General features: G+C 55.7%; 1 protein-coding gene across 4 annotated transcripts in view; it reads right to left on the bottom strand.

Annotated features, from left to right (window-relative positions):
- Nucleotides 1–3,723: 3,723 nt before the first annotated feature.
- Nucleotides 3,724–23,941, bottom strand: part of CMIP (c-Maf inducing protein) — a 268,332-nt gene continuing 248,114 nt past the window's right edge. For 3 of the 4 annotated variants that reach the window (XM_034940794.4, XM_034940796.3, XM_034940798.3), the window contains 10 exons: nucleotides 23,237–23,263; nucleotides 22,934–22,982; nucleotides 19,761–19,868; nucleotides 16,619–16,735; nucleotides 14,619–14,759; nucleotides 13,750–13,797; nucleotides 12,332–12,478; nucleotides 9,888–9,993; nucleotides 8,392–8,462; nucleotides 3,724–5,733 (listed from right to left, as the gene is read on the bottom strand). In XM_034940794.4, coding sequence (XP_034796685.1) covers nucleotides 5,680–5,733; nucleotides 8,392–8,462; nucleotides 9,888–9,993; nucleotides 12,332–12,478; nucleotides 13,750–13,797; nucleotides 14,619–14,759; nucleotides 16,619–16,735; nucleotides 19,761–19,868; nucleotides 22,934–22,982; nucleotides 23,237–23,263 — 868 coding nt within the window. In that variant the 3' untranslated portion in view covers nucleotides 3,724–5,679. The remainder of the gene's footprint in view (nucleotides 5,734–8,391; nucleotides 8,463–9,887; nucleotides 9,994–12,331; nucleotides 12,479–13,749; nucleotides 13,798–14,618; nucleotides 14,760–16,618; nucleotides 16,736–19,760; nucleotides 19,869–22,933; nucleotides 22,983–23,236; nucleotides 23,264–23,941) is intronic. The other variant, XR_004666951.3, reaches the window with a different exon arrangement.

Genomic DNA, 23,941 nt, shown 5'->3' with positions numbered 1-23,941 from the left:
TGTGGTTTTCATTTGCATTTCCTTGACGATTAGTGACTTTTTTTTTTTTTTTTTTTTTAGACAGAATCTCGCTCTGTCACACAGGCTGGAGTGCAGTGGCGCGATCTCAGCTCACTGCAACCTCTGCCTCCCCGGTTCAAACAATTCTCCTGGCTCAGCCTCCCGAGTAGCTGGTATTACAGGCGTTCACCATCACGCTGAGCTAATTTTTTGTATTTTTAGTAGAGGTGGTGTTTCACTATGTTGGCCAGGCTTGTCTTGAACTCCTGACCTTGTGATCTGCCTGCCTCGGCCTCCCAAAGTGTTGGGATTACTGGCATGAGCCACCGCGCCTGGCCCCTTTGCCCAAGTTTATTTCTATCAAATTCTGACAGATCCTTGCCCATTTTTTAATTGGGTTATTTGGTTTTTTGTTATTGAGCTGTAGGTCTTTTGCTTCTTCTCACATGTTTTCTAGCACTCCCCCTGGACCTGTTGGAAGCAGGTCCTCAATAATGAATTGCTGAATGCATGAATGGATGAATGAATGAATGAGGCCAAGCCCTTTTCCAAGATTCTCTGATCTCTTTTTTCTTATTGTGCTCTGGGGGAGATTCTAGCAAAGTCTAGCTAGCTTTAGAGCAGCCTGTCAGTCACAAATGACAGCTCAGCTCACCAGGTTCTCATGCTGCACAACTCTGGGGAGCGCCATTCACACTGCAGTGTAAGTGACCGGAAGACCTCGCGTTCTAAGGCAGGCGCTGTAAGTGGGGCAACGTGGAGATGTGCATTGTCAGGCAGCCCCAGAGCTCTTTGTAAGAATCCAATTGTTGCCCTCTTGGGTGAGCTTCACACTGCTCCCAATGACAGGATTTGCCTTAAATTTTCTGAGTTAGGCCGGGCGCAGTGGCTCATGCCTGTAATCCCAGCACTTTGGGAGGCCGAGGCGGGCGGATCACCAGGTCAGGAGATTGAGACCATCCTGACTAACACGGTGAAACCCCGTCTCTAATAAAAATACAAAAAATTTAGCCGGGCGTGGTGGCGGGCGCCTGTAGTCCCAGCTACTCGGGAGGCTGAGGCGGGAGAATGGCGTGAACCCGGGAGGCGGAGCTTGCAGTGAGCCGAGATCGCGCCACTGCACTCCAGCCTGGGCGACAGAGCGAGACTCTGTCTCAAAAAAAAAAAAAAAAAAAAAAAAAAAAAAAATTCTGAATTAATACCTCTGTCCCCAGCACGGGGTTAGATCTCTGTTGGACTCTCACTGGGCCCATTTGGGGCTGGCACCAACAGTTGCTGGTTTTGCTTGGAGGTGGGGGATGGTCATTGAGGTAGGTCCTCGCAGAGACCCCTCAGAGAGAAGAGAATTCTGGAGAGAAGGAAAGAAGCGCTAGCTATGAAGGGTGGGCGGGGCTCCAGGCTAGGTAATTAGCAAGGGATGCAGAGGCACCCGGGAACCCAGGAACCAGTAACCAGTAACCGAGGGGAGCTATCACCACCCCCGGGTTGAAGGGCGAGGGGAGTACGTGGTGTAACTCAGTGCAGCTGGGAGGAGGCACAGGCCAGGTGTGAGCATTGCAGAGGTGCAGGCAGGGTTAGGGACGCTGAGGCACCCAGGAACCAGCGAGGGGCAGTTCCCAGGCTAAGGCTGAAGGGGCGAGACAGGGAGCAGTGTTACCTCGAAAGCTGGAATCCTGGTGAGCAGCCCACGGAGGGAGGCAACTCCTGCCAGCAACGGGCACAGCGGCTGGGATGCCAGGGAAGACACCCCCTACTTCTTCCAGCGGGGAGCCTGCATTCTCCAGCCTCACCCAGTGGGCAGAGGAGCCCAGCTGCTGTGGGGCAGAGCAGGGAGGAGGGCCGAGAGTGGCCCCCGGCTACATCTTCCCCCAAGCCTTGGAGCAATGAACACCTGTGGTGAGCCAGGCCCTACGCCGGTGGAGAAGGCAACATGGAGCAGGCTGAAGCGTCGGGCTCGCGCATGCACACGTCTATACCACTAGCTGGTCCTCTGGCCCGAGGATGGGAGCTCAGGGAGCCAAGGGCTCTTTGGACTGTTCATTTGATGTCCTTGGTGAGGCCTCTCACCCCCGCAGTCAAGAGTCCTCCTGTCCTTTTTCCATAGCGCCTGCTCTCCCTGTGTGACCTGAGGAAGGCGCCGCTGAGTGACTGACACTCACTTTTTTTTTTTTGAGATGAAGTCTCACTCTGTCACCCAAGCTGGAGTGCAATGGCGAGATCTCAGCTCACTGCAACCTCCGCCTCCCAGGTTCAAGTGATTCTCATGTCTCAGCCTCCTCAGTAGCTGGGATTACAGGTGTGGGCCACTATACCCGGCTAATTTTTGTATTTTTAGTAGAGATGGGGTTTTACTACATTGGCCAGGCTGGTCTCGAACTCCTGACCTCAGGTGATGTACCCGCCTCGGTCTCCCAAAGTGCTGGGGTTACAGGCATGAGCCACCGCACCCAGCCTTCTCGCCTGTCTTAAAAAGACCTGGCAGAGGCCTCTGGAAGGAGGACACCAGGGCATAGAGAGAGGTGTGGAGAGGTGGGGCAGGTAGCAGAGGGAGCTGGATGGTGTGGGGACGGTGGGGGCTGGCAGGGGGCAGCTCCAGACACAGAGTCTCTGGAGAGCTGGTTTCGGGCCGGGCCCATGGTGGAGAGGCAGAGGACTGGCTCGTGGACATCCTGGATTTCTGTCAGCATGTGGAGGCAGGACATGCCTGGGCTGAGGACAAGGATACCCCTGCTGAGCTGGGGGACCCTGAAGGGTGACTGGTTTAGGAAGAGGGGTGAAGATAAAGCATTTTTTCTTTACTTTTTTTTTTTTGAGACGGAGTCATGCTCTGTCGCCAGGATAGAGTGCAGAGGCGCAATCTCAGCTTGCTGCAACCTCTGCCTCCCGGGTTTAAGTGATTCTCCTGCCTCAGCCTCCCGAATAGCTGGGACTACAGGCACATGCCACCACGCCCAGCTAATTTTTGTATTTTTAGTAGAGACAGGGTTTCACCATGTTGGCCAGGATGGTCTCGATCTCTTGACCTTGTGATCCACCCGCCTCGGCCTCCCAAAGTCTTGGGATTACAGGAGTGAGCCACCGTGCCTGGCCAAGATACAGCATTTCTTTTTGGACTTGTCAAGATTGCCTCTTGGAGACATCTAGGGGTAGGAGGCAGCTGAAATGTGGGTCTAGGAACCTGGCATTGACCAGCAGCACAGCATCACCTGGAAACTCGTCGGGAATGCAGATTCCCAGGCACCACCTAGCGCTATGGCGTCAGTATCTGCGTTTTCACAAGACCCCCTAGGTGGATGGAAGGCACATTCCTTGGAGTAGCTCTGGGCTAGAGCTTTCGTAAGGCCCTGCTGAACAGCAGCACTGACCTCAGTCTATGACACGGAGTCTCAGCTGGGGAGCGAACTATCCCCCCACGGGACACGTGGCAACATCTGGAGACACTCTGGTTGTCATAAATGGGGAAGGGGTGCTACTGCTGGGTAGAAGCCAAGGATGCTGTTCAATGTCTGGCAATGAACACAACAGCCCCCCTGCAACGAAGACAGCTCCGGCCCCAGTGGCCAACAGCAGCCAGGATGCTGAGCCCTGGTCCTCAGGAAGTGCGCACAGAAGGTGGCGAGGGCATCCCGGCACTGTCTTGAGCCTCAGATTTCTCGCCTGGGCTTCGCCCCCTCCTTGGACCTTCTCCCCCTGGGCGCCGAGAAACCACACAAAGGCCAGACATTGATGAGTCACTTACAGTTTATTTTTGCCTGAAAGTATTTCACATCTCTTTGTACACAGCTACGTGACAGTAGTATTAACCATCAGGAAAAGCAACAGTGCGAGGGGAAAGGTGGCATGTCTTGTTTCTTCTTTTTTTTTTTTTCCTTTTTTATTTTTTTATTTTTTTTATTTTTATTTTTTTTGCTTCTGCTTCTTCCCGCACCAGAGTGCTGTGAAGTATGGGACCGGAGGGGGGAAAGAAAAGAAAACCAAACAACTAAAAACAACAACAAAAAACAAAACACAAAACAGAACACACTCACACACACACGAAATAAAACCTGGCACGGAAAATGAATTAAGACTGGAACCCAGTTTCTTTTTTTTTTCCTTTTTTAAAAAAATGAGGGCATAGTGGGGGGGGGGGTAATAAAGTCTACCTAGCAAAGTATAAAACGACAAAAGCATGGTTTCCATTGAATAAGATTAAATATATATAAAACAAGTACACTGACTGTGGGGTAGGTTTGGAGGTGCCAGAGGAGGGAAGTATTTGTGCTAAACCAACAGAAAAAAGGGCTGGGGGGAGAGGGGGACCCCAAATAAACCATCAACGGGCTGTTCTGTACAGTGAGGGCTTGTTAAGAAAAAGCCGACTGTTTATAAAAGAAACGGAGGTTGGTTTGTCGTCGGAGCAGGTGGGGACAGAAGGAGCGTCTTCGTTGCAGTGGTCACATGTGGGGGGTGGCGGCGGTGGGGTGGGGAGGGCAGTCGGACTGGCGGAGGCGACACATCTCTCTTTTCCCAAGAGACCATGCAGAGAGGCGGGCATGCATGGGGCCACGTGAAGCACACGATGGCAGGGGGAGCCCATGGGTGACAGAGTCTCCGTTGGGGACAGGGGACAGCAAAGGCTGACAGGGACAGGAGCTCCCTGGGGGTGGGGAACAGCTCTTTTACCGGGGTGGACTGGAGAGGGCGGGTTAGCAGCCTCCCATTCAAGTCTAAAAGGTGCCGAGAGAAAGAGCTTGGGCCTTAGTGGAGCAAGGGGATCTCAATCCCTCCTCCTCCAGCCTGAGCCCCACCTCGTGAGGGAGTTGGAGACATTTGGAAATCACAAACGCACAGTGGTGGGTGGGGGAGGTGGGCAGACAGACGGACAGACGAGAGAGCATTAGCATAGAGAATCCATTATGAAAAAGCAATTAATTTTTCCAAGGAGGTTCTTTTTTTTTTTTTTCTTTTTGTTGTCTGTTTGTTTCCTTTAAAAAAATAACAATAATACTACCACTAACCCGACAGCTGACTGGTTTATACAGTACTACACGCCAGGGGGGGCGGGAGGGCGGTGGGGTCGGGGGGGGGACGGTCAAAGACTTCATAAATAAGAGGCGGGTCCCAGACCCGCAATTTGTCAACATGTCTTAAATAGGTGCATTATTTAAATCTTATGTACAACAAGAATCACTTTGCATAGCAATGGTGAGGACACAGGACGGGTGCAGTGATGTGACTGGGTCTTCTTGTCCCAAGGGCGGGGGGCGAGTTCGCAGCTCAGCTCGGAGCCTCTAGGAAGAAAGCATCCTTCGTCCGGCCCGCAATGGTGGCATCGGAGTTGACTTTTCCCACACGACGGCATCAAACACAAAGGCAAAGAAAATCCACAAAGGGTCCCCCACCCCCCAGCCCACCCCCAAACCCCTCCCCGACCCGCTGATGCTCCTCTTGTTGCTACAAAGTCCACTTTAGATCAGGTCAAAGGTTCCAATTACGAAGCTAAAAGAATTCGGCGGGGGCTGGGCGTGCTTGTGGGCCCCCTCCCCACCCCCTCCCCCCTCCGCCCCCAGAAAGACTCCCCATCTATCTCACAGCCAGGGCACCAGGGTGGGACCCCAGGACCGGCTGCTCTGCGGCTGTTAGTCAAGAGTTATTTTGTCGCGGTTGCAAACGTCTTCCTGCCTTGAGCTGGGAGCTTCACCAGGCTTCGGTGTAGCGGACGTCCACTTCCTTCAAATTGGGAAGCTTGGCCTGGGGGGGGCAATAAGAGTCCTTGTCACGTGTAGGCCATTCCCTTGCAGAAGCTGCCAGTGCCTGGCTCCACCCGCATTGCCGGCTGGGGGTCCCTGCCACCCTCTCCCCACCTTGGTGCTGTGGGCTACCTGGGCTCTTGGAGGGGTGGGTGGCCTTAGGCAGAGAACAGAGCAGGTGGGATGTGCCCTGGCCCCAGAGAAACCAGGCAGCGGGGTTCCCATGTCCCCACCTCAGATGGCCTTCGGTCTCTGTCTTTGCAGCTGGAAGCACTGGGGTTTGAATCCAGGCCCTGCCACTTGCTGCTGCGTGACCGTGGGCAGATAACGCAGCCTCTCGGGGCCTCAGTTTCTTCCTCTGTGGGCCCATCTGACTCTAGTCCCTGGCTCAAAGGATGGTGCTAGGGGTTAAATACCAAATGTAGAAAGCCCAGGGCACCATTATATGCCCTATGAAAGGAAATTGTTCTCATTTTTACTGTTAGTGATATTCTCATCGTTATCAGAGAATGGACAGGGTGAGTGACGTGGATCCCAGGAAATCCCAGGTACCCAGGGTTTGGCTTAGATTCTTCCCACTTGAGGCTCCCCCTAGGCTGGATGCATTACTCGACTCTGATTCCACCTGCTATGTCTCTCCATTGTTTTCTGCTTTCTGTTTCTGCTACCCAGACTTCCACTTTTCTTTACGAACAGTTGGCTTTTTTTCTTAACAAGCCTCCACTATACAGAGAGGTAGCTGCCTCCTAACTGGCCTCATGCCTTTACATCCTCCCTCCCAACTTTCCTGTACACTGGCCAGCACACTTTTTGGATACATGTACACGTATGTATGCATGAACACACACACATACACACACGCACATGCAATTCCTCGCTGCTGCTCTCCTGTGCTCAGCAACCCTCAATGGCTCCCCACTGCCCAGGCAGAGGTTACAGGTGGGGACCTGCAGCCACCTGCAGTGCTATAAAGCATACTAAGCCAGCCTTTCAAAATTAGGAGACTTCACAGACGAATCTAGATTTCAAGATTCTCTTGAAAAATGGGAAGGTCTGGCCAGACTGGGCAGTGAACAGTGGGGCGTGGCCTGCCTGGCACTGAGCAGAGGCCCCTCCTCCAAAGGACAGGCAGCTGCTGTTTGCTTGAGTCCCCTCCACAGGGAGGCCGGTCACAGGCTGGCAGCATTAAGTTGGCACCATGTCTCTCTCAAGTGTGTGAAAATAAAAAAATCGACTGAAAGTGAGTTTTCTTCCCAAGTGCCCTTTCCTGCACTCCCCATGTTCTCTTTCCAGCTTGGTCTCAGTAGCATCTGACTTTCAGCACTTTGAACTCAAGATAATCCAGGCAGCATTTCTCAAACATGAGTGTGCCCAGAAATCCCCCAGGGTGGGGTTACCTGGGGTGGCCTGGATCCTGCATTTCTGTTGGCCCCCGAGTGGTGCCGAGGGTGCTGGTCTGCAGACGCCACCCTGAGTGCTGAGGTCTAAACGCTGGGGTGGGTGATCTGCTGGCTGTGCCCCTGCCACCTTCTCTGTCCCATACGTCCTCTCTTGGACCTTGCTCTCTACCGACTGTCCCTCCTGGCCCCACCAGGCCCTCTGCCCGCCTTGGTTTGCTGAGCTTGCCTGTGCCTGCCAGGAGGGAGTATCCCCCGGGCGAGTACTGTGGCAGCCACACCTCAGTGTCCCTGTCCCTGACATGGGCCTGGTACACAGCAGAGGCTCCAGAAGCATCTGGAGGATGCCCCAGTGAGCAAGCCCTGGCGGCAGGAGGCCTGGCTGTAGGAGGTGGGCCCCGGCCAAGGGCTGCCGGGGGATTCCCTCTAAGTAGCTTCCAGAGCACGAAGGTGCCAGCGTGGCCCACGGGTGCCATCTGTGCCTTCTCACCTTTGAGCCCAGCCCTTCTCTCCCAGGATGCTGGCCCTCTGCCAGTCCCGCCCGCTCCTTCTGGGGCAGCTGGTACAGGCCCAGGAGGACGGGGTGACAGGAGGCGACTGAGGGCCTGGCTCCTCCAACCTTCCCAAGATGTGCACGTGTGTTTCTTAAAACGCCCCTGCCTTCCACCCTCCGATCCTTTTTCTTTCCCTGATTTCACTTGCTGGCCTAGTGCCGGTGCAGCGCAGCCCTCAGTGGTGAGGCACCAGCCCTGCTCAACCCTCCCTGCTTCTACTCCTGCTCCCTCTCAAAATATTTATTTCCTAACAGCCAGAGCATGCTTTGAAAAGCATGACTCGCTGCTCTGCTGTGACCTGTGAGGGCTTTTTCCATCTGGCCCCAGCCCATTCCCTCTCTCAGTTCCTGGCTACATTTGCTGCAAAGCCAGGCCTCGCCCATCTCTTCTGTCTCAGGACCTTGGCACTTGCTCTTCCTCTCGCCCTTGGTATTTCTGGCTTCTTAAGTTTTGGGTCTCAGCTCCTGCGGCCTCTTCATCAAAGGCACCATCCCTGATCACCCCAGGCCACACAGGCCCTCCTATTTCCAATTACTTCCCTGCTGCTTCCTCTCTGTCACTCTTTTTGATCTGCCATTACTTTATGTATTGATCTGTAGGTGTCATCGTCCTTTACTGGAGAACGAGCTCTATGCGGGAGATGCACCAACATCCAGATGCTGGCTAGAGGGAGGAGGGGAGGAGAGTGGGGAGGAAGGAGGGAATTACCTTCAGATCTTCGTAGGTGTCAGCTGAGAGCTTGGTGCTGTTCATGTTTAAACTGCAGAGACTCTTCATGGCTGCACAAGAGACAGATACAGTTGTTAGGAGAGCGAGGCCCCAGAGGTATGAAGGTATGGGATGGCCAAGCTGGAGGAGCTCAATGCAGGTGCCAGGCCCCCTGTTAGGAGATGGGGCTGGGGAGGGAGGTTTCGTAGACACAGCCAGGGTAGGTGGCCCACTAGACACCGAAAGTCTATTTCAGGCACGTGCTGGTCTGAACACAGCCTTCGTTTTCTTCCCACCCTCTGAGCCTCCCTCCCTTCTGGTCCCTCTGTCGTGTGCCCCCACTGCCTGGACCTGATGTCCCCAGAGCTTGCCTGCCACATCCCAGATCAGGCCCGAGGCCTCCCCACTAAGGGAACCCCGGATGGTCCCCCCGTCGTCATTGACTCGGTGCTGCTTCTTGAAAGCAAGCCTCAACCTCTGGTTTGTGTTGGAGTCGCATGGGGAGCAGACCCCTCCACCCACTCCCAGACGCTGAGCAGGGCCGCAGCAGGGACCAGGGCCGCAGCAGGGACCAGGAATCTGTGCTGTTGATGAGGACCGCGCCCCCCCGGGGGACCCCAGTGGAAGCAGCGCATCTGCATTTGCAGCCAAACTGGCTGAGCGCTGCCGCTCTGCCTCCACTGACCCAGTCACCTGCCCCCACCTCCTCCCAAGCCACCCAGCATTTGCCAGCGGCCCGGTAGGAGTCATGGCCCCTGCTCAGGGTGCCTCCCCCTTGGCCAACTCCCACAAATCTGTCTTCACACCCAGACTCAACAGCACCTCCCCGGGAAGCCTTTTCTGACTCTTCCCACTGAGCCACGGGTCTTCCCGTCTAAAGCAGTGGGCCTGGAAAAGGGAAAGCTGGTCAAATACAGAATCCCGGGCTCAATATCCCTGAGGCTAGTTCAGTCACCTGGGGTTTGGCACACAGGAACTGGCCTTTCTAGGTTCCTTGAGAATTCTGTGCCTCCTTCTATTATGACAGGGCTTCTCAAATGTCAACGGGCACGGGAGCCTCCCAGGCATCTGCTTACCGTACGGTGTCTGAGTCAGGAGGTCTGGAGTGGGCTCGGGAATGTACATTTCTGACCAGCCCCCAGAAGACGCTGCCACCACTGCTCAGGGGACCACAGTGGCAATGTACTACAGCCCCGTCCTTGAACTCGACCCCTCAGTGGACTGTGAGTGTCAAGAGGCTATGGGCTGGCCTTACTCATTTTTTCTATTGCCTCTAGAATATAAGCTCTCTGAGGTTAGGGATATTTTTCCCTGTGTTGTTCCTGGCACTTGGAATGGTGCCTGGTCCACAGCAGGTGTGCAGTGAACACGTTTGTGAATGAACGAATTTCTCTATCTGTGCATGGTGCAAAGTCAGTGCTTGGCCAGTTTGGCTGAAGCAAGGAAGGAATGAATCAAGCGGCCCCTCACCCCCCAGCTGCCCCGGAGGCACTCACAGCTCAGGGCCAGCAGGCCAGCGTCTGTGACCGGGGTCTCGCACAGGTTCAGCACCTGGAGCATGGTGAGGTGTTCCGACAGGAGCCGAAGGCCGGCGTCTCCAAACTGTAGAGCACAGAAACTCTCAGCCCTCTCCCGGCCACTCCTGGGGAAGTGACTCTGAGGCTGGGGCAGAGGTGGAGGAAAGGGATGGGGACAGAGCCTGGCTCTGAGGCCCGTGGCCCACCAAGCCCTGGGGTCTGGGCTGCGTTCACGTCCCCTAAACAATCCCATGCCTCTCTGACCCGGGTTAGAATCCAGCTTCTGCTGTTGGGAGTGGAGCCAGGCCAGGGACCCCTTGGAGTCAGTTTTGCCTCCATGAAGGAGGGCTTTGAACCTGTCTCTCCCTAGCTTCGAGATGCTGCCTAGGTGGCTTTCTCCTGCTGGGTGGACAGTGGAAGGACAGGGCTGGGCCGGGGGCAGGCTGCAGGGACTGTCCCCAGTTTCTCTTCTGGAAAATTAGGGTGAGGGTAGAACCTGCACTTCACAGGTGTGCAGTGAAGGCCCCTTCATCTGCCCTGTGCAGAGTACTGAGCAGTGCAGTTCACACTGAGCTGGGACTCAGCAGCCACTGGTGTTACTATAACAAAAACACCCAGAAGCCTCCTGCGCAGCCCCCCGCAGGCCAGCGAAGCCTGGCTCACATCTCAGCTCTACCTCTCAGAACCTCAGGACTCGGAACTGGGCACAGTATTTCCAACTGGGAAATGGGCTGCAGGGCTTCAGGAGGTCCTCAACCTCCTCTAGCCTCAGGGAGTGGGTGCTGAGCTTGAGGGAAGGGTCGTGTGGTAAGCAATGCCTGGGGTATAGGCAGGGAAGCGGGTGAGGGGCAGGGAGGAGGGTGACGGGGGCAGGGAGGAGTATGAAGGGGTAGGGACGAGGGTGAACGAGTTAGGGAGGAGGGTGAGGAGACAGGGAGGAGGGTGGGGGGCAGGGAGGAGGATGAAGGGGCAGGGAGGAGGGTGAGGGGCAGGGAGGAGGGTGAGGGGGCAGGGAGGAGGATGAAGGGGTAGGGAGGAGGGTGAACGAGTTAGGGAGGAGGGTGAGGAGACAGGGAGGAGGGTGGGGGGCAGGGAGGAGGATGAAGGGGTAGGGAGGAGGGTGAACAAGTTAGGGAGGAGAGTGAGGGGGCAGGGAGGAGGGTGAGGGGGCAGGGAGGAGGGTGAGGGGGCAGGGAAGAAGGTGAGGGGGCAGGGAGGAGGGTGAGGGGGCAGGGAGGAGGGTGAGGGGGCAGGAAAGAAGGTGAGGGGGCAGGGAGGAGGGTGCGGGGGCAGGGAGGAGGGTGAGTGGGCAGGGAGGAGGGTGAAGGGGCAGGGAGGAAGGTGAGGGGAAAGAGAGGAGGGTGAGGGGGCAGGGAGGAGGGTGAGGGGGCAGGGAGGAGGGTGAGGGGGCAGGGAGGAGGGTGAGGGGGCACTGAGGAGGGTGAGGGAGCAGGGAGGAGGGTGAGGGGAGCAGGGAGGAGGGTGAGGGGAGCAGGGAGGAGGGTGAAGGGGCAGGGAGGAGGATGAAGGGGCAGGGAGGAGGGTGAGGGGCAGGGAGGAGGGTGAGGGGGCAGGGAGAAGGGGGAGGGGAAGGGAGGAGGGATGGGGGAGGGAGGAGGGGGAGGGTGAGGGAGGAGGGTGAGGGGACAGGGAGGAGGGTGAGGGGGCAGGGAAGAGGGTGAGGGGAGCAGGGAGGGGGGTGAAGGGGCAGGGAGGAGAGTAAGGGGGCAGGGAGGAGGGTGAGGGGGCAGGGAGGAGGGTGAGGGGGCAGGGAGGAGGGTGAGGGGGCAGGGAGGAGGGTGAGGGGGCAGGGAGGAGGGTGAGTGGGTAGGGGGAGGGTGAGGGGGCAGGGAGGAGGGTGAGGGGGCAGGAAGGAGGGTGAGGGGGCAGGGAGGAGGGTGAGTGGGTGGGGGGGTGAGGGGGCAGGGAGGAGGGTGAGGGGGGCAGGGAGGAGGGTGAGGGGGCAGGAAGGAGGGTGAGGGGGCAGGGAGGAGGGTGAGTGGGTAGGGGGAGGGTGAGGGGGCAGGGAGGAGGGTGAGGGGGCAGGGAGGAGGGTGAGTGGGTGGGGGGGTGAGGGGGCAGGGAGGAGGGTGAGGGGGGCAGGGAGGAGGGTGAGGGGGCAGGAAGGAGGGTGAGTGGGTGGGGGGGTGAGGGGGCAGGGAGGAGGGTGAGGGGGGCAGGGAGGAGGGTGAGGGGGCAGGAAGGAGGGTGAGGGGGCAGGGAGGAGGGTGAGTGGGTAGGGGGAGGGTGAGGGGGCAGGGAGGAGCGTGAGGGGGCAGGGAGGAGGGTGAGGGGGCAGGGAGGAGGGTGAGGGGGCAGGGAGGAGGCTGAGGGGAAAGGAGGATGGTATGGGGGAATAGGGAGGAGAGTGCAGAGGTGAAGGAGGAGGGTGTGGGGGCCTGCAGCAGGGCGGGAGGACGTACCTGAGTGGACCACAGGTTCAGCTGCTTGAGCGAAGGCAGTTTGATGAGGTGCTCGGCGCAGGCACTGGTTACATTGGTGAAGGCCAAACTGAGGTTCTCCAGGTTTCCGAAGGAGCCGGAGCTCAGCAAACGAGCCAAGTCAGCGTCCTGCGGGCAGACGGGGGAGAGGCCTGAGGGTGCTGCTGGGAGTTCCCGAGACCCTGAGCCCTCCTATCCCCTATCCTCCTCCTCTCCCCTCGCCCTACAGAGAGCTGTTCCTGGGGGGCGGCAAATCCCAGGAGCTGAGGTGGGGGCATAGCTTGGTGGGATGGGCCAAGGGGGTGGCCAGAGAGGGAGGGGCTGCCATGCATCCCATGGATGACAGCTGCCAGGCGGAGGAGAAAGCCTCCAGTGCCGTGACTCACACCCTGACTCACCAGCGGGGTGTTCCAAGGCCACGATCCTCCCACAGGCGTCTGTGTGTGTGTGTCTGTGTGTGCATGCCTGTATGTGTGTATATCTGTGTGTGTCTGCGTGCACGTTTGTGTATGCATGTGTCTGTACATGTGTGTGTCTGTGCACGTCTGTGTATATTTGTGTGTGTGTGTGTGTGTTGGTGTCTCTCTGTGTGTCTGTGTCTGTGCATCAGGGTGTGTGACTGGCTGCTTCACTCCTGGGCAGCAGCTCATGCCAACACTGAGGCCACACTCAACTCTAATGCCTGAAGACACCAGCGCATGCCTCAGCACCGGACTGGGAGGTTCCTAAGACAACCTCCACACTCCCCTCCATCCTTGAGTGTCAGCGGCCCTGTGGCTGCCCAGAGTGAAGGCTGATTTAGTGTGTGGCCCCACACACTAAATCTGGAAAATGGGATGTAAGTAGACATGTCAAGTAGAACTTCCAGGAAGTTTCTGAAGAGGAAGGGGCACGTTCTCCCTCCTGCTGGCTGGAATGGAGACAAGAGGTCTGGAGCCTGAGCAGCCCTTTTGGTCCAGGAAGTAGAAGCCATGTGTCAAATATAATGGGGGCATCAGAATAGAAGGAAATAAGACCCTTAAAGACCTTGTGAAATGCGAATGGTAAGATACACAAGCTTCCAAGGCTTGCTGTGAGGATAAAACAAACTAATAGAAGAGCATCTGACACACAAATGCTCAAGGTGTATCTGCTATTATTCCAAGTACTATTAATAACTGGATATCAACACTATTATCACCAACAATCTGTATCATATTTTAACTTCCTTTTTGGTTTTCATTTCTCTTCCTGTAACCCAGCTACCCCCTGGAAGAGCTGGCGTGTTAAGTACTAGGGGGTCCTTGTGCCCCGCCCTCCATCACCTCCCATCTCAGCAGCAGACACCACCTGTCGTTCCCCAACAGAGAGGACCAACCCACCTTCTCCATCCAGCCCCAAAGAGAACCAAACCAACTCACTGTGGACTTGGAGGGCAGTGTTAGCCTGGTGGGCCCGCCTTTCCTTTGCTGCAACAGAAACCAGGCTGGTTACAACCATTCTTTTCCCCAAGTTTCCATTCTAGACTTCCACCTCTGTTAACAACACTCATGGAGCCATGGTTATTTTCTTGGTGGTACAAGGCAACATGGTGGTCTTGGTCTCAGGGGCAAACCCGGAGATGAGGTTTGAGCACAGGTGGTTTACTGGAGGGTGATCCCAAGAAACACCAGTGGGAGAGTGGGGAAGTGACACTGTGGCTACCTATAATGGAAGGGGTATTATCAATCCAGCTATCACTGGGTGGGTACTGGCACCAAATCCCACCGGGGGACTCTAAGAAATGGTGGAGAAGCCATGTCTCAAACGTATCTCACTGAAGGGGTGAGGGAGCTGGGGTATTTATACACATTCTCCCCAGAAGGGACTGGTTGAGGGCTGCTCCAGGAGATCAGAATGCATGAATTTCCTGCCCCTTCTGTCCTTCTGTGTACACATGTGTGAGTATATGCATGTGGACATACAAAGTCCTTCAGCAAAGAGGTGTGGGTGCTGGCATTTGGAAGTTGGGTCCCCCATGTACTGAAATGGAAGGGTCTAAGGGACATGAAGGAGGGAGGGTGGGCACTGTCTTGGCCAGGCCCCAATGAGCTGTGTGACTCTGGGGATTGCTTTGCCTCTCTTTGATTACCTGAAAAGTGGCAGGTGGTAATACCAATTTCTTGGGTTTGGAGGAGAATTCAACGAGATTGAGGTCCACTCAGGTCCAAGTACTAGCTGCCCCGCATCCCGCCCTGGCCCCCCCTGGCCTGCTGGGCAGGGAAGTGGTCCGGAGCAGCCGGAGACTCACCAGCTCCTTCAGCTCCCGCTGCCGGTCACACAGCTGCTCGTACATGCGCTTCCCCACGTCTGTGCTCTCCAGGGTTGAGATGATCTGCAGTTGGGTGTCGTTGTTGTCGATGATGTTGTATTCCAGCATCAAGCACAGGATCTGCCCAGAACCGCAGGGGTGCATTACGGACCCGGCCTGCCACCCTAGCTCAGCACACTCTGTGCACCCCAAGGGCCTTGTTTTGAAAACCAGCAACACCACTATCCCCTTTCTGCAGCCCTGGCTGTGTAAGGCTGGGCATATCACCTGCCCAACTTCCTGCTTGTACAATGGTAGCACCAATGACCACCCACTGAGGTTCTCCAGGTTCAAATGTCAATGGACATGGGAGTCTCCCAGGCATCTGCTTACCGTGTGGTGTCTGGACATGGGGCAGGCCCCTGGGGGATATTTGCAGGCCCCTGAGCATTGGTGGAAAGGCCAGAAGTTAAGACACCTCTCTCTCCCCAGTTCCTTCCCCAGTGGCTGTCACGAAGTAGGTGCTCAAACTCATGGAATGGCTCAGAGCCCTGGGCCCATCTACCACACAGCTTCCTAGAGGGCCTCATGACTGCACATGCGGCTCTTCTGCCTGGGGGTCAGCACGCCTGACAGCCCTGCCTCTGACATTCCCTTTCTGACAACGACTTTTTTTTTTTTTTGAGATGAGGTCTTGCTATGTTGCCCAGGCTAGTTTCGACCTCCTGGGCTCAAGTGATCCTCCTACCTCAGCCTCCCGAGTTGCTGGAACTACAGGTGCATGCCATGGTGCTCAGTTCTAGGACTTCTCACTCACCAAGGAGAGGGTCACTCAGCCCACGCTTCTCACAGCGCCTCTTGCCTGTCTCCTGTCTCCCTGCTCAACCCTCCCCCATGGCCTCCGAATCCCTGTCACAGGACAGCCAAGATTAAATCCAAACTCCTTCCCAGCACCTCTAGATACCCAGAAGGCTCTTCATGCCCAACCAGCCACATCCCAGACCTCTTGCCCCTTGGCTCCCTCTGTTCCAGCCACCCTGGCCTCCAGCAAGCCTCCGCCCGGGATGTCCCCACAGCCTGCTCAGCTCCCACCTTCCCGCTGCCTCTTCCCCAGGGCTCACATCTGCCCGAACTCTCATTTCCACGGGAGCTCCCATGGCTTTGCTGAGCCTGCCAACTCTTCGATGCTCTTCCCACTGAGGGGTGAAGTCTAGCTCCCACGGCTTTGACTGAGGGCCAGCCGCGGTGACTCACTGCCAGCAGGAGGATGTGGCAGAAGTGATGCCGCCTGCCTTCCAAGGGAGGCTAAGTTAAAAAGTGACATGGCTTCTGCCTTGGTTCCCTTGGGACAGTTGCTCTGGGAGTCTCAGACTTCTGGGGACTTTGGGACAGTTGCTCTGGGAGTCTCAGGCTTCTGGGGACTTTGGAGCGTGCAGGGAGAGAGAGGAGCAGCAGCAGGTGAGGGGTGACCTGTGGGGCTGGGTGTGTGTGTTCTTGGCAGGTGGACAGGCTACCTGGAGGCCACGAGGTGAAGGGTGTGGCTGCGGAACCCCAGCCACCAAAGCCCTCATTGTCTGAGGCCTCTTATGCCAATGAGAGAAGGCTTGGGGCTAACCCAACCTGGCCCCATCTGACTGATGAGGCCCCAAGTCAGAAGTGAGTAGCTGCGCCCAGGTACCCCAATGCCCATGTGCAAAAGAAATGAACGATCTTGTTTTAAAGCCCTCACTTAGGGGTGGTTTGTTACACAGCAATAGATGAGCAGAACAGAAGCGTCCCCAACCCCACTGATCCATGGATCAGCTGGATCACAACGGAAACAAATACACTGCATGATGAAGGCTCGAGGCTCCCACTAAGCTCAGGACGGCTGGGACTGCACGCCTCACCCACTGCCCCCCGTGCCTGCAGCAGCTCCTGGCTCCCGGCACATGCTCTATCGGCACGGACAAGGGACGGGGAGCCAGCCACCCCACCAGGGACCCCGACCAGCTCCTTACCTCCACCATGGTCTGGTTCCCCCTCAGTGCCAGGAGCATGCAGGGACCCAGCTTGTTTTCCGCCAGGGAGAGCAGGAATTTTTTGGTCTTGTAACAGGAGCCCATGAGGATGTGCACCTGTGAGGCAAGAAGGCCCAGGTGAAGGGACAGAGACACCCCAGTGCCAGCCTCCAGCATGCTGGCAGGAAGTGAGCCCAAGAGCCATTGAACAGACCTGCCTACACGCTGTCCAGACAGCCAGGTGTTCTAGGATCACCAGGCCCCAGGGGGATGCAAGAAACCCCTCCCTGGCAAACGATCTAACCCAGATGAACCCTGAGGACACTGTGTTGAGTGGAATAAGCCAGTCGCGAAAGTCACGTTCATGATCCCTCTTTTCATTCTGTCTTTTGCCTTTTAGTAGTACCTGATTTAACTATAAGCCCCAGCTCAGCACGGGTATCTTTTGTATAAATTTATAATACTAAATGCAATAAAAGCTGACTAGAATGCAATTTAAAGTCTCTTGATTTAAACAAATGTAGCCCTTGCTATTTTTATTTTTTTTGAGACGGAGTCTCGCTCTATTGTCCAGGCTGGAGTGTGTAGTGGTGCGATCTTGGCTCACTGCAACCTCTGCCTCTTGGGTTCAAGCAAGCAATCCTCCTACCTCAGCCTCCCTAGTAAGCTAGGATTACAGGCATGCACCACCATACCTGGCTAATTTATTTCTATTTTTAGTAGAGATGAGGTTCACCATGTTGGCCAGGCTGGTCTTGAATTCCTGAACTCAAGTGGTCCGCCCAACTTGGCTTCCCACAGTGCTGGGATTACAGGCGTGAGCCACTGTGCCCAGCCCTTGCTAGTTTTTTCAAGAATCTGTAATAGAATCTCTAAATATGTAATCTCCTGCCATTATAAAAGTTCTGATGTTTGAAACACTTATTACGTTGAAGTTTTAAGCAGAAGGAGACTCTGACTCCACTTACATGAGGTACCTGGATAGGGAAATTCAGAGACAGAAAGGAAAAGTGGCTGCCAGGGACTGAGTCCGGGAGGAAAGGGGAGTCAGTGTGTAATGGATGCTGAGTTTCAGTTTCAGAAGATAAGAACGTTCTGGAGATGAACGGTGGTGATGGTTGTGTAACAATACGAATGTCTTCAGTGTGACTGAACAGTGTGCTTACAGATGCTAACTTTTATATGATGTGTATTTTACTGCCAAAATCAAAAAAGCCCCCTCCCCTGCTCCCCTCGGGAGTCTGCTGACAGTTGATCCTTTGAATTCCCGGCACCGCTGGAACCAGGCAGAAACTTCTAGGCAGCCTTCGCACATGTATGGGGTAGGGGACGTGACGAAGCCCAGCCACCTCTGCCAAGCCCGCTGTGAGCTCGGAAGGGTGTTTTGGGAGACTGCCTGTGCCCCAGGAATCCAAGAATTGGCAAATCCTGTTTCCTCTTGGGTTATGTGTTGGGCGGTCTTTTGTTCTGGTGCATGGGCGATGGGGGCCCAAGGGCAGGGGTCCCCGGTCACCAGGGCTGGGGGGAGGCCTCGACACCCCATTGGCTTTCCTCCAACTTCACACAATGGCAAATGCCCTTGGCAGTGGAGAAAGCAGCCTCATCAAGGGGCCGGCTTCCAAGCCATGCATCTCCATGGCAACAACACACTTCCATCCAGCGGCTGCCTGCTTCCTTCCTTGTGTATATTTTTTCCGCTCCATCATGAACAGCTCTGGCATACAAATGCAATCTCTCGGGCTGGGAAGCCGCCAGCTCCCTGCGCTTTCTTGCACCGAATCCTCACATTGTAGGGTGGGGGCGGGGGGCGCTGCTGAGCGTTGCTATGGTGAAGCTGTGACATCAGAGGAGAACCCGAGAGGTGACCGAGAGCGCGAGAGAGGTGGTGCAGGCTGGCAGGGGCAGGCATGTTCCTAGATGCGCAGGGCCCTGAGAGGCCTGGGGTGGCCGGCGAGGAGTGGAGAGGGAGTGCATGAGGCAAAGGGCCTAAAAATAAGCCCTTTTCAAGAAGCTCCCAGGGGCAGCGCCTCAATTTGTCATCGCTGCACAAACATCTCTGCTGAGTTCAGTGTGGAGAGCCAAACCAGCCATCCAGCAGAGAGGAGAATCACCACCGGCGTCATTTCCGAGCAGCGACTGTGCCGGCCCGCCAGGCGCCGTGCATCTACTGTCGTATGCGATCGCTGCGGTAACCTCGAGAGGCCAATGCGAGGCTCCCGGACGAGGGGCTGAAGCTGGCAGAGGCAAGTTACCAGCCCAAGGTCAACAAGCTAGCTCCCAGCAGAGCTGCGACTGGAAGCCCAGTTTGAGTGTGGGAGCACCAGTGACCAGTAAATGGAGCGGGTTTTCTCAGCAAGTGGAGTCGGCGAGGCTGCTGGCCACTAGGGTGCAGCATCTGCCCTGGGGGAGGAAGAGTCTGTGGCCCTTTACTCCTGGAAGAAGGCATGTGTGCCTGGCCAAGGAAGGGCTTGGAAACAGAAGGCCTGTGGGACCCCAGGCACGCCACCGAACCTCTGTGGGCCTCTGTTTCAACAGAGGTGTAATTCAGCAACAAGGATGCAGTACAGATAAAAAAGGATAGTGCATATGAAGTGCTGGATACAGTGCCGGGCACAAAGAAAGTTATCATGGATGCAGCTATTGGTTTGGTGACCTCAGACCCCTCATGATAGTGGGAACAATCCCCCTGACCGCGACACCTCCCTGTAAGGATTAAACAAGCTGGTGGACCTGCAGTGCCTTCCAGAATCCCTGGTCCCGTTGGGCACTCAATTTCTTGTAGGAACATAACCATGGCAATGAACTGTGTGACCTTAGGCAGTAAAGGCCCAGGCTTTAGCTGCCTTGCGTATAAAATGGGGCAATGACATGTGTCGTCTTCTCACTGTGCTGTGAGAGACTGAGTGCAACTGGGAATGCCAAGTGCTTGGCTTGGAGCCTCAGATAAGAAATGAGTAAGTGACAGTCATGGTCACCATCACCATCACCACCACCACCACCACCACCACCTTCATGATCAGCATTGTGTTAGCCTGGAAACTCCGGGGCTGGCCCCAGGGGATGGGGGACGGCCGTTTTACTAGTCAGGCATGGCAAGCCCAGGGCCCCCTGGAAGTCACCCCACTGGGGTCCCACTGCGTACCATGCTGGCGAACAGCTCCCCGTCATCGTCGCAGGCCACCCCTCCGGGGCTGTAGAGCTGGAACCAGCCATCTTTGCCGGCCCGCACGCTCAGCAGGCATGAGTGGACCTGCCAGACAGGGGAAGACACAAGTGTGAGCTGCATGCAGCCCCGGTGACAAGGGCGACCATGATCTGCACACACGAATGGGAAAGGCTCAGGCAAGTCCTGCAGTCAAGAAATCCACTTAACTTTGTTTCCTCCAGCAACCCCCAGCCTTCCACCAAATGCCATGAAAGGTCTTTTGGGAAATACCGTGGCCCCCACACCCCAGGGGACTCTGGCTACTGGCTGTCAGCTGCACAGGAGGAAGGGCAGGCCCCGGCTTGATTGGCTGATCTGAATGAAGCGGGCCTGTGGCTGCACCAGGCAGAGATGCCCAGAGCAACCGCCCACAATCAGCCCCTTTTCCCCTTCTCCTGCCCCCTTTCTCCTTCTGCTCTGCCTTCCTCTGGGTGGGGCCATCTCCTGGGTCTCCGTTCTCTGTTCGGTTCTCTGTCCTCCTCTCTCTGTGTTTCTAACTCCTCTCCCGTGCTCTCTGCCCTCTTTCTCTAGAAACCTCTCCCTGCTGTCTCTCTGGGGTTCTGCTGCCCCCAGCACTGACTCTCCCTCTTGGGTGTGTGCCTTCTCCCTCCCTTTCTTGACTTGTGTAGGCACCATCCTCTCCTCCAGGTATCTGCCCTGCTAATCTCTCTCTCTCTCTCCCCCTCTTTGGGACTCTGCCACCCTCTCTTGTTAGGTCTCATCCCCACTTCCTTCCCTGAGTCTTTGTCCCCCTCCACTGAAGGATCTGTCCGTGGCTGGGGGCAATTTCAGTGCCAAAAGCACAGCTCTCACATTCCTTCCCAGAGCTGTGTGTCTGTGTGGATGGGCCTCTTTGTGCATGTGAGCACACGTGTCTGTGTGTATGGGAGGAATTCCACATCCACTCTGGCCCCTGCTGTGATTACACAGAGAGAGAGGGAAGGAGGGAGAGGATGGAGAGCGGGGAGAGTGAGGGAGAGAGACAGAGCATGAGAGCAAGGGCGTGCATGAAACACAAAGGACTTTTCCCCACCTCCTCCTGTCCTCCGAAGAAAGCTGAGAGAAGTTCCTCATCATTTCCTTTAGGAAAGGACAATTGGCTGCCAAGAATCTGTTACCCACAGATATTAAACTGATCACAACCCACACACGAGCACACAGAAAACAAAGGCAGTGGCTTTTATTTTTCCCTCTGAGCTGGAAGAATATCAAGGGTTCACTTATCGACTTCAAAGCAATAAGGACTTAGGAGTGTTAAGATGCTATTCAACAAATATAGCAAATAATTTTAAAGGAAACAACTTTGGCTTCATTTAGGAAGGAGAAGGTAGAAGGGAAGGGAGAAACAAGAGTGAGGAGGAAAAGGGAGAGAGAATCAGCAGAGAAAAGAAAGAGGCAAACAGGAGAACAAGGGCCTGGGTGTGGGACCTTGGCCAGGGGAGCTGGCTCCTTCCAGACCGGCAGGTCACTCGGGGCCTCATGCACATTTCCCTGGTTTGAGAATTACCCTCCCAGCAGCTGGCCCTGCCTCTCTGCTCTGAGAAGCAGCTGATGCCACTTTTGTTCTCCCAATGTCAAAGGCTGGGTTTGAATAAAGGCTCAGTTCCCAGGAGAATTCTGAGACTCTGTCTTCACAGGTGGCAAGGAAAGACTTAAGTTTAAGAAAAATGGAGACACTCACTGGTCCCTGACATTTAAAAGCACCATATCCACCATTTCTCCTTTTTCCCTCCATGCCTGAGGAACACTTAGGGAAATCGGTGTTTAGAATTGCGGTGTTTTGGAACTAGACTCTTCAAGATCCCTCTAGAACTCGGTTTTTCAGTGTGGCCTGGAGACCAGCCCCTCAGAACCACTTGGGATGCTTGTTCAAAACGCATCAAAATGCATATGCTTGGCTCCACCCAGGCCCCGTGAGCTGGAACCGGGAAGGGATGCGGGGGCAGGGGGGTCTGCCTTTTGAACAAGCTCCTCAGGTAATATCGTTTGAGAACAATTACTCTAGAACTTCTGGAATTACAGCCTGATAAACTGTGGGTTCTGAGTCAGAGAGACCTGCCATGGTTGGACATGGCAAGACCTTGGTGTCCATGTGTCCTCAGATTCCTTCTCAAACACCATTTTCCACCCTCCAGACTAAGGTCCAGTTTGATCCATTTAGCTAAGTCCAGCCAGTTCAGTACCACCTTCTCCAGGAAGCCTCCTGGGGATGGCTCTATGGAGAGTAACTCCCTCTGTCCTCTGCTCATCCTTCCCCCTGTTCTGCCGGGAGCACAAGTCTAGGTCTGTCCTCAACTGGGAGTTAGGGCGCTACCACACCCAGAACTCATGCACACAGAGAAGCAGGCTGTGAGCATCTCAGAACACAGCACACAGTGCAGTGAGATGGTTATCAGCACCAGGCTCGAATCTTGCCTCAGTCGTGGACCAGCCACGCAACACTGGGAATACTATAGAAGACACTCACAGGGATGCTGTGAGGCATGAGAAAAGGAATGTGTCTGACCCAGGGCACAGCACCTCCTAAAGGACAGCTGCTGGTGCTGTTACTATCAGACAATTCGGGCCCAGGGCTACGGGCTGGCTTCCTTGCCTGCCTAGGTCCCTGCCCATGTGCACAGGCTCAGGGGCAGAAGGTGGAAGGCTGCCCTCTCCCTGGAAGCCCAGCTTTGGTGAGGGACACAGCAGCCCTTCAGGGAAACCCTTGGCCACCATGACCAGGAAATAAAAACCCAGCTCTGAATCCCAGCTCAGATTCCTTGCTCTGCCCAGTGATTCACATAATAGCAGAACCAGACAGGATCAAAATGCTGCCTCAGAGCTGGTTGAGAGCTGCCATGCCAGCCCAGCCTGAAATCAAGGCCTCGGCTGCGGGCAGAAACCACCAGCTAGTGGAAAACCACCCCCGGTGAGCCGGCGTTTACAGTAAAACACTGACATCACAGGCTGGGCTCTGCACCAGGCGGGGATGTGTTTATACACAGGCAATGGGTCTCTGAAAGCTGTTCTGAATGCCTGTTGGTGACAAGCTTCAGAAGGCCTCTAAGGGGCCCTCGTGCATCCTGCCATCCCCAGACAGCGGGCCTGAGATGCAGAAAGAAAGGCCTCACCTCTTGCCTGGGGTCTTCGGCGAACCTCTGAATCACGTACTTCAGTTCCCTGGAAGAGACGAGGCGGCCGGAGTTACTGCTGGGGTCTGGAACCGAGTGGGAGGTGTGGGAAGGGGAGGGGATGGTGTCAAGGAAGAACGGGCCAGGGAGCTGGGCAAGGCGGTGGATCAGGGACGCGTGTCTCAGGAGAACTGCCAAGAAGAGCCACCACTGCCTCCCAGAATGCACGCGCCGCGGAGGGAAGACCTCAGGACAGAGGCCGTACGTGCCAGAATGGAATGAGGGCGGTGCCCAGACACTCACTTGGTGAACTTCTCATGTGCGAGAGCTCTGCAACAAAAACAGGGGAAAACACGGCGGTTAACAGAGGCGTCGGAAACAGCACAATGTTCCCAAGATTAACCTCTGGGGACGTCTAGACTTTATGTCTGATTCAAAGAATGAAGAGGAATGTGAGTGAAATGCCAACATTTTGTCCCCACTCAAAGCTCCAAAACAAAGGCCTTCTTTGAGGAGGCGGCAGATCAGAGCAACACGAACACACTGGGCCCCCCATTCCCGAAAGTTCCCTGTGCCCACATCTGTGAATAAGAGGGGCTAAGCTGGTGCCTGAGCACGTGTGGGTGCATGTGGGCTCCGGAGACCCAGGTGTGTTCATTAATTGTTCCACGATTAAGGCGGGCGGCACTCATTACTGCACACATCAGCGGCCATCGGGGACCATTCTTCTAAGACAGTTGCCACAGCCAAGAGCGCCCAGGCCTATGGGGACAGGGACTGAGGCCAATGACGTCACGACTCTGCTGAGACTGAGCGCCTCTTAGGAGTTGGATTTCTCCGGCCTCAAGTACTGGGGACCCTCGGGGACTGGCCAGGCCAGCAAATGGGGCAATTACTGCATGTAATGTGCCCTTACAGAGGGAGCATTTCATAAACACGTTTGGTAACCGGCTCCTTCGAGAGCCCCAGCCGCCTCCCAAGGCTGGCTCCTTCCAACCTCTCGAAAGA

Source organism: Pan paniscus, chromosome 18 (genome assembly GCF_029289425.2).
Source record: "Pan paniscus chromosome 18, NHGRI_mPanPan1-v2.0_pri, whole genome shotgun sequence".
Lineage (NCBI taxonomy): Eukaryota > Metazoa > Chordata > Mammalia > Primates > Hominidae > Pan > Pan paniscus.
This window is presented reverse-complemented; position numbering and strand designations above follow the sequence as displayed.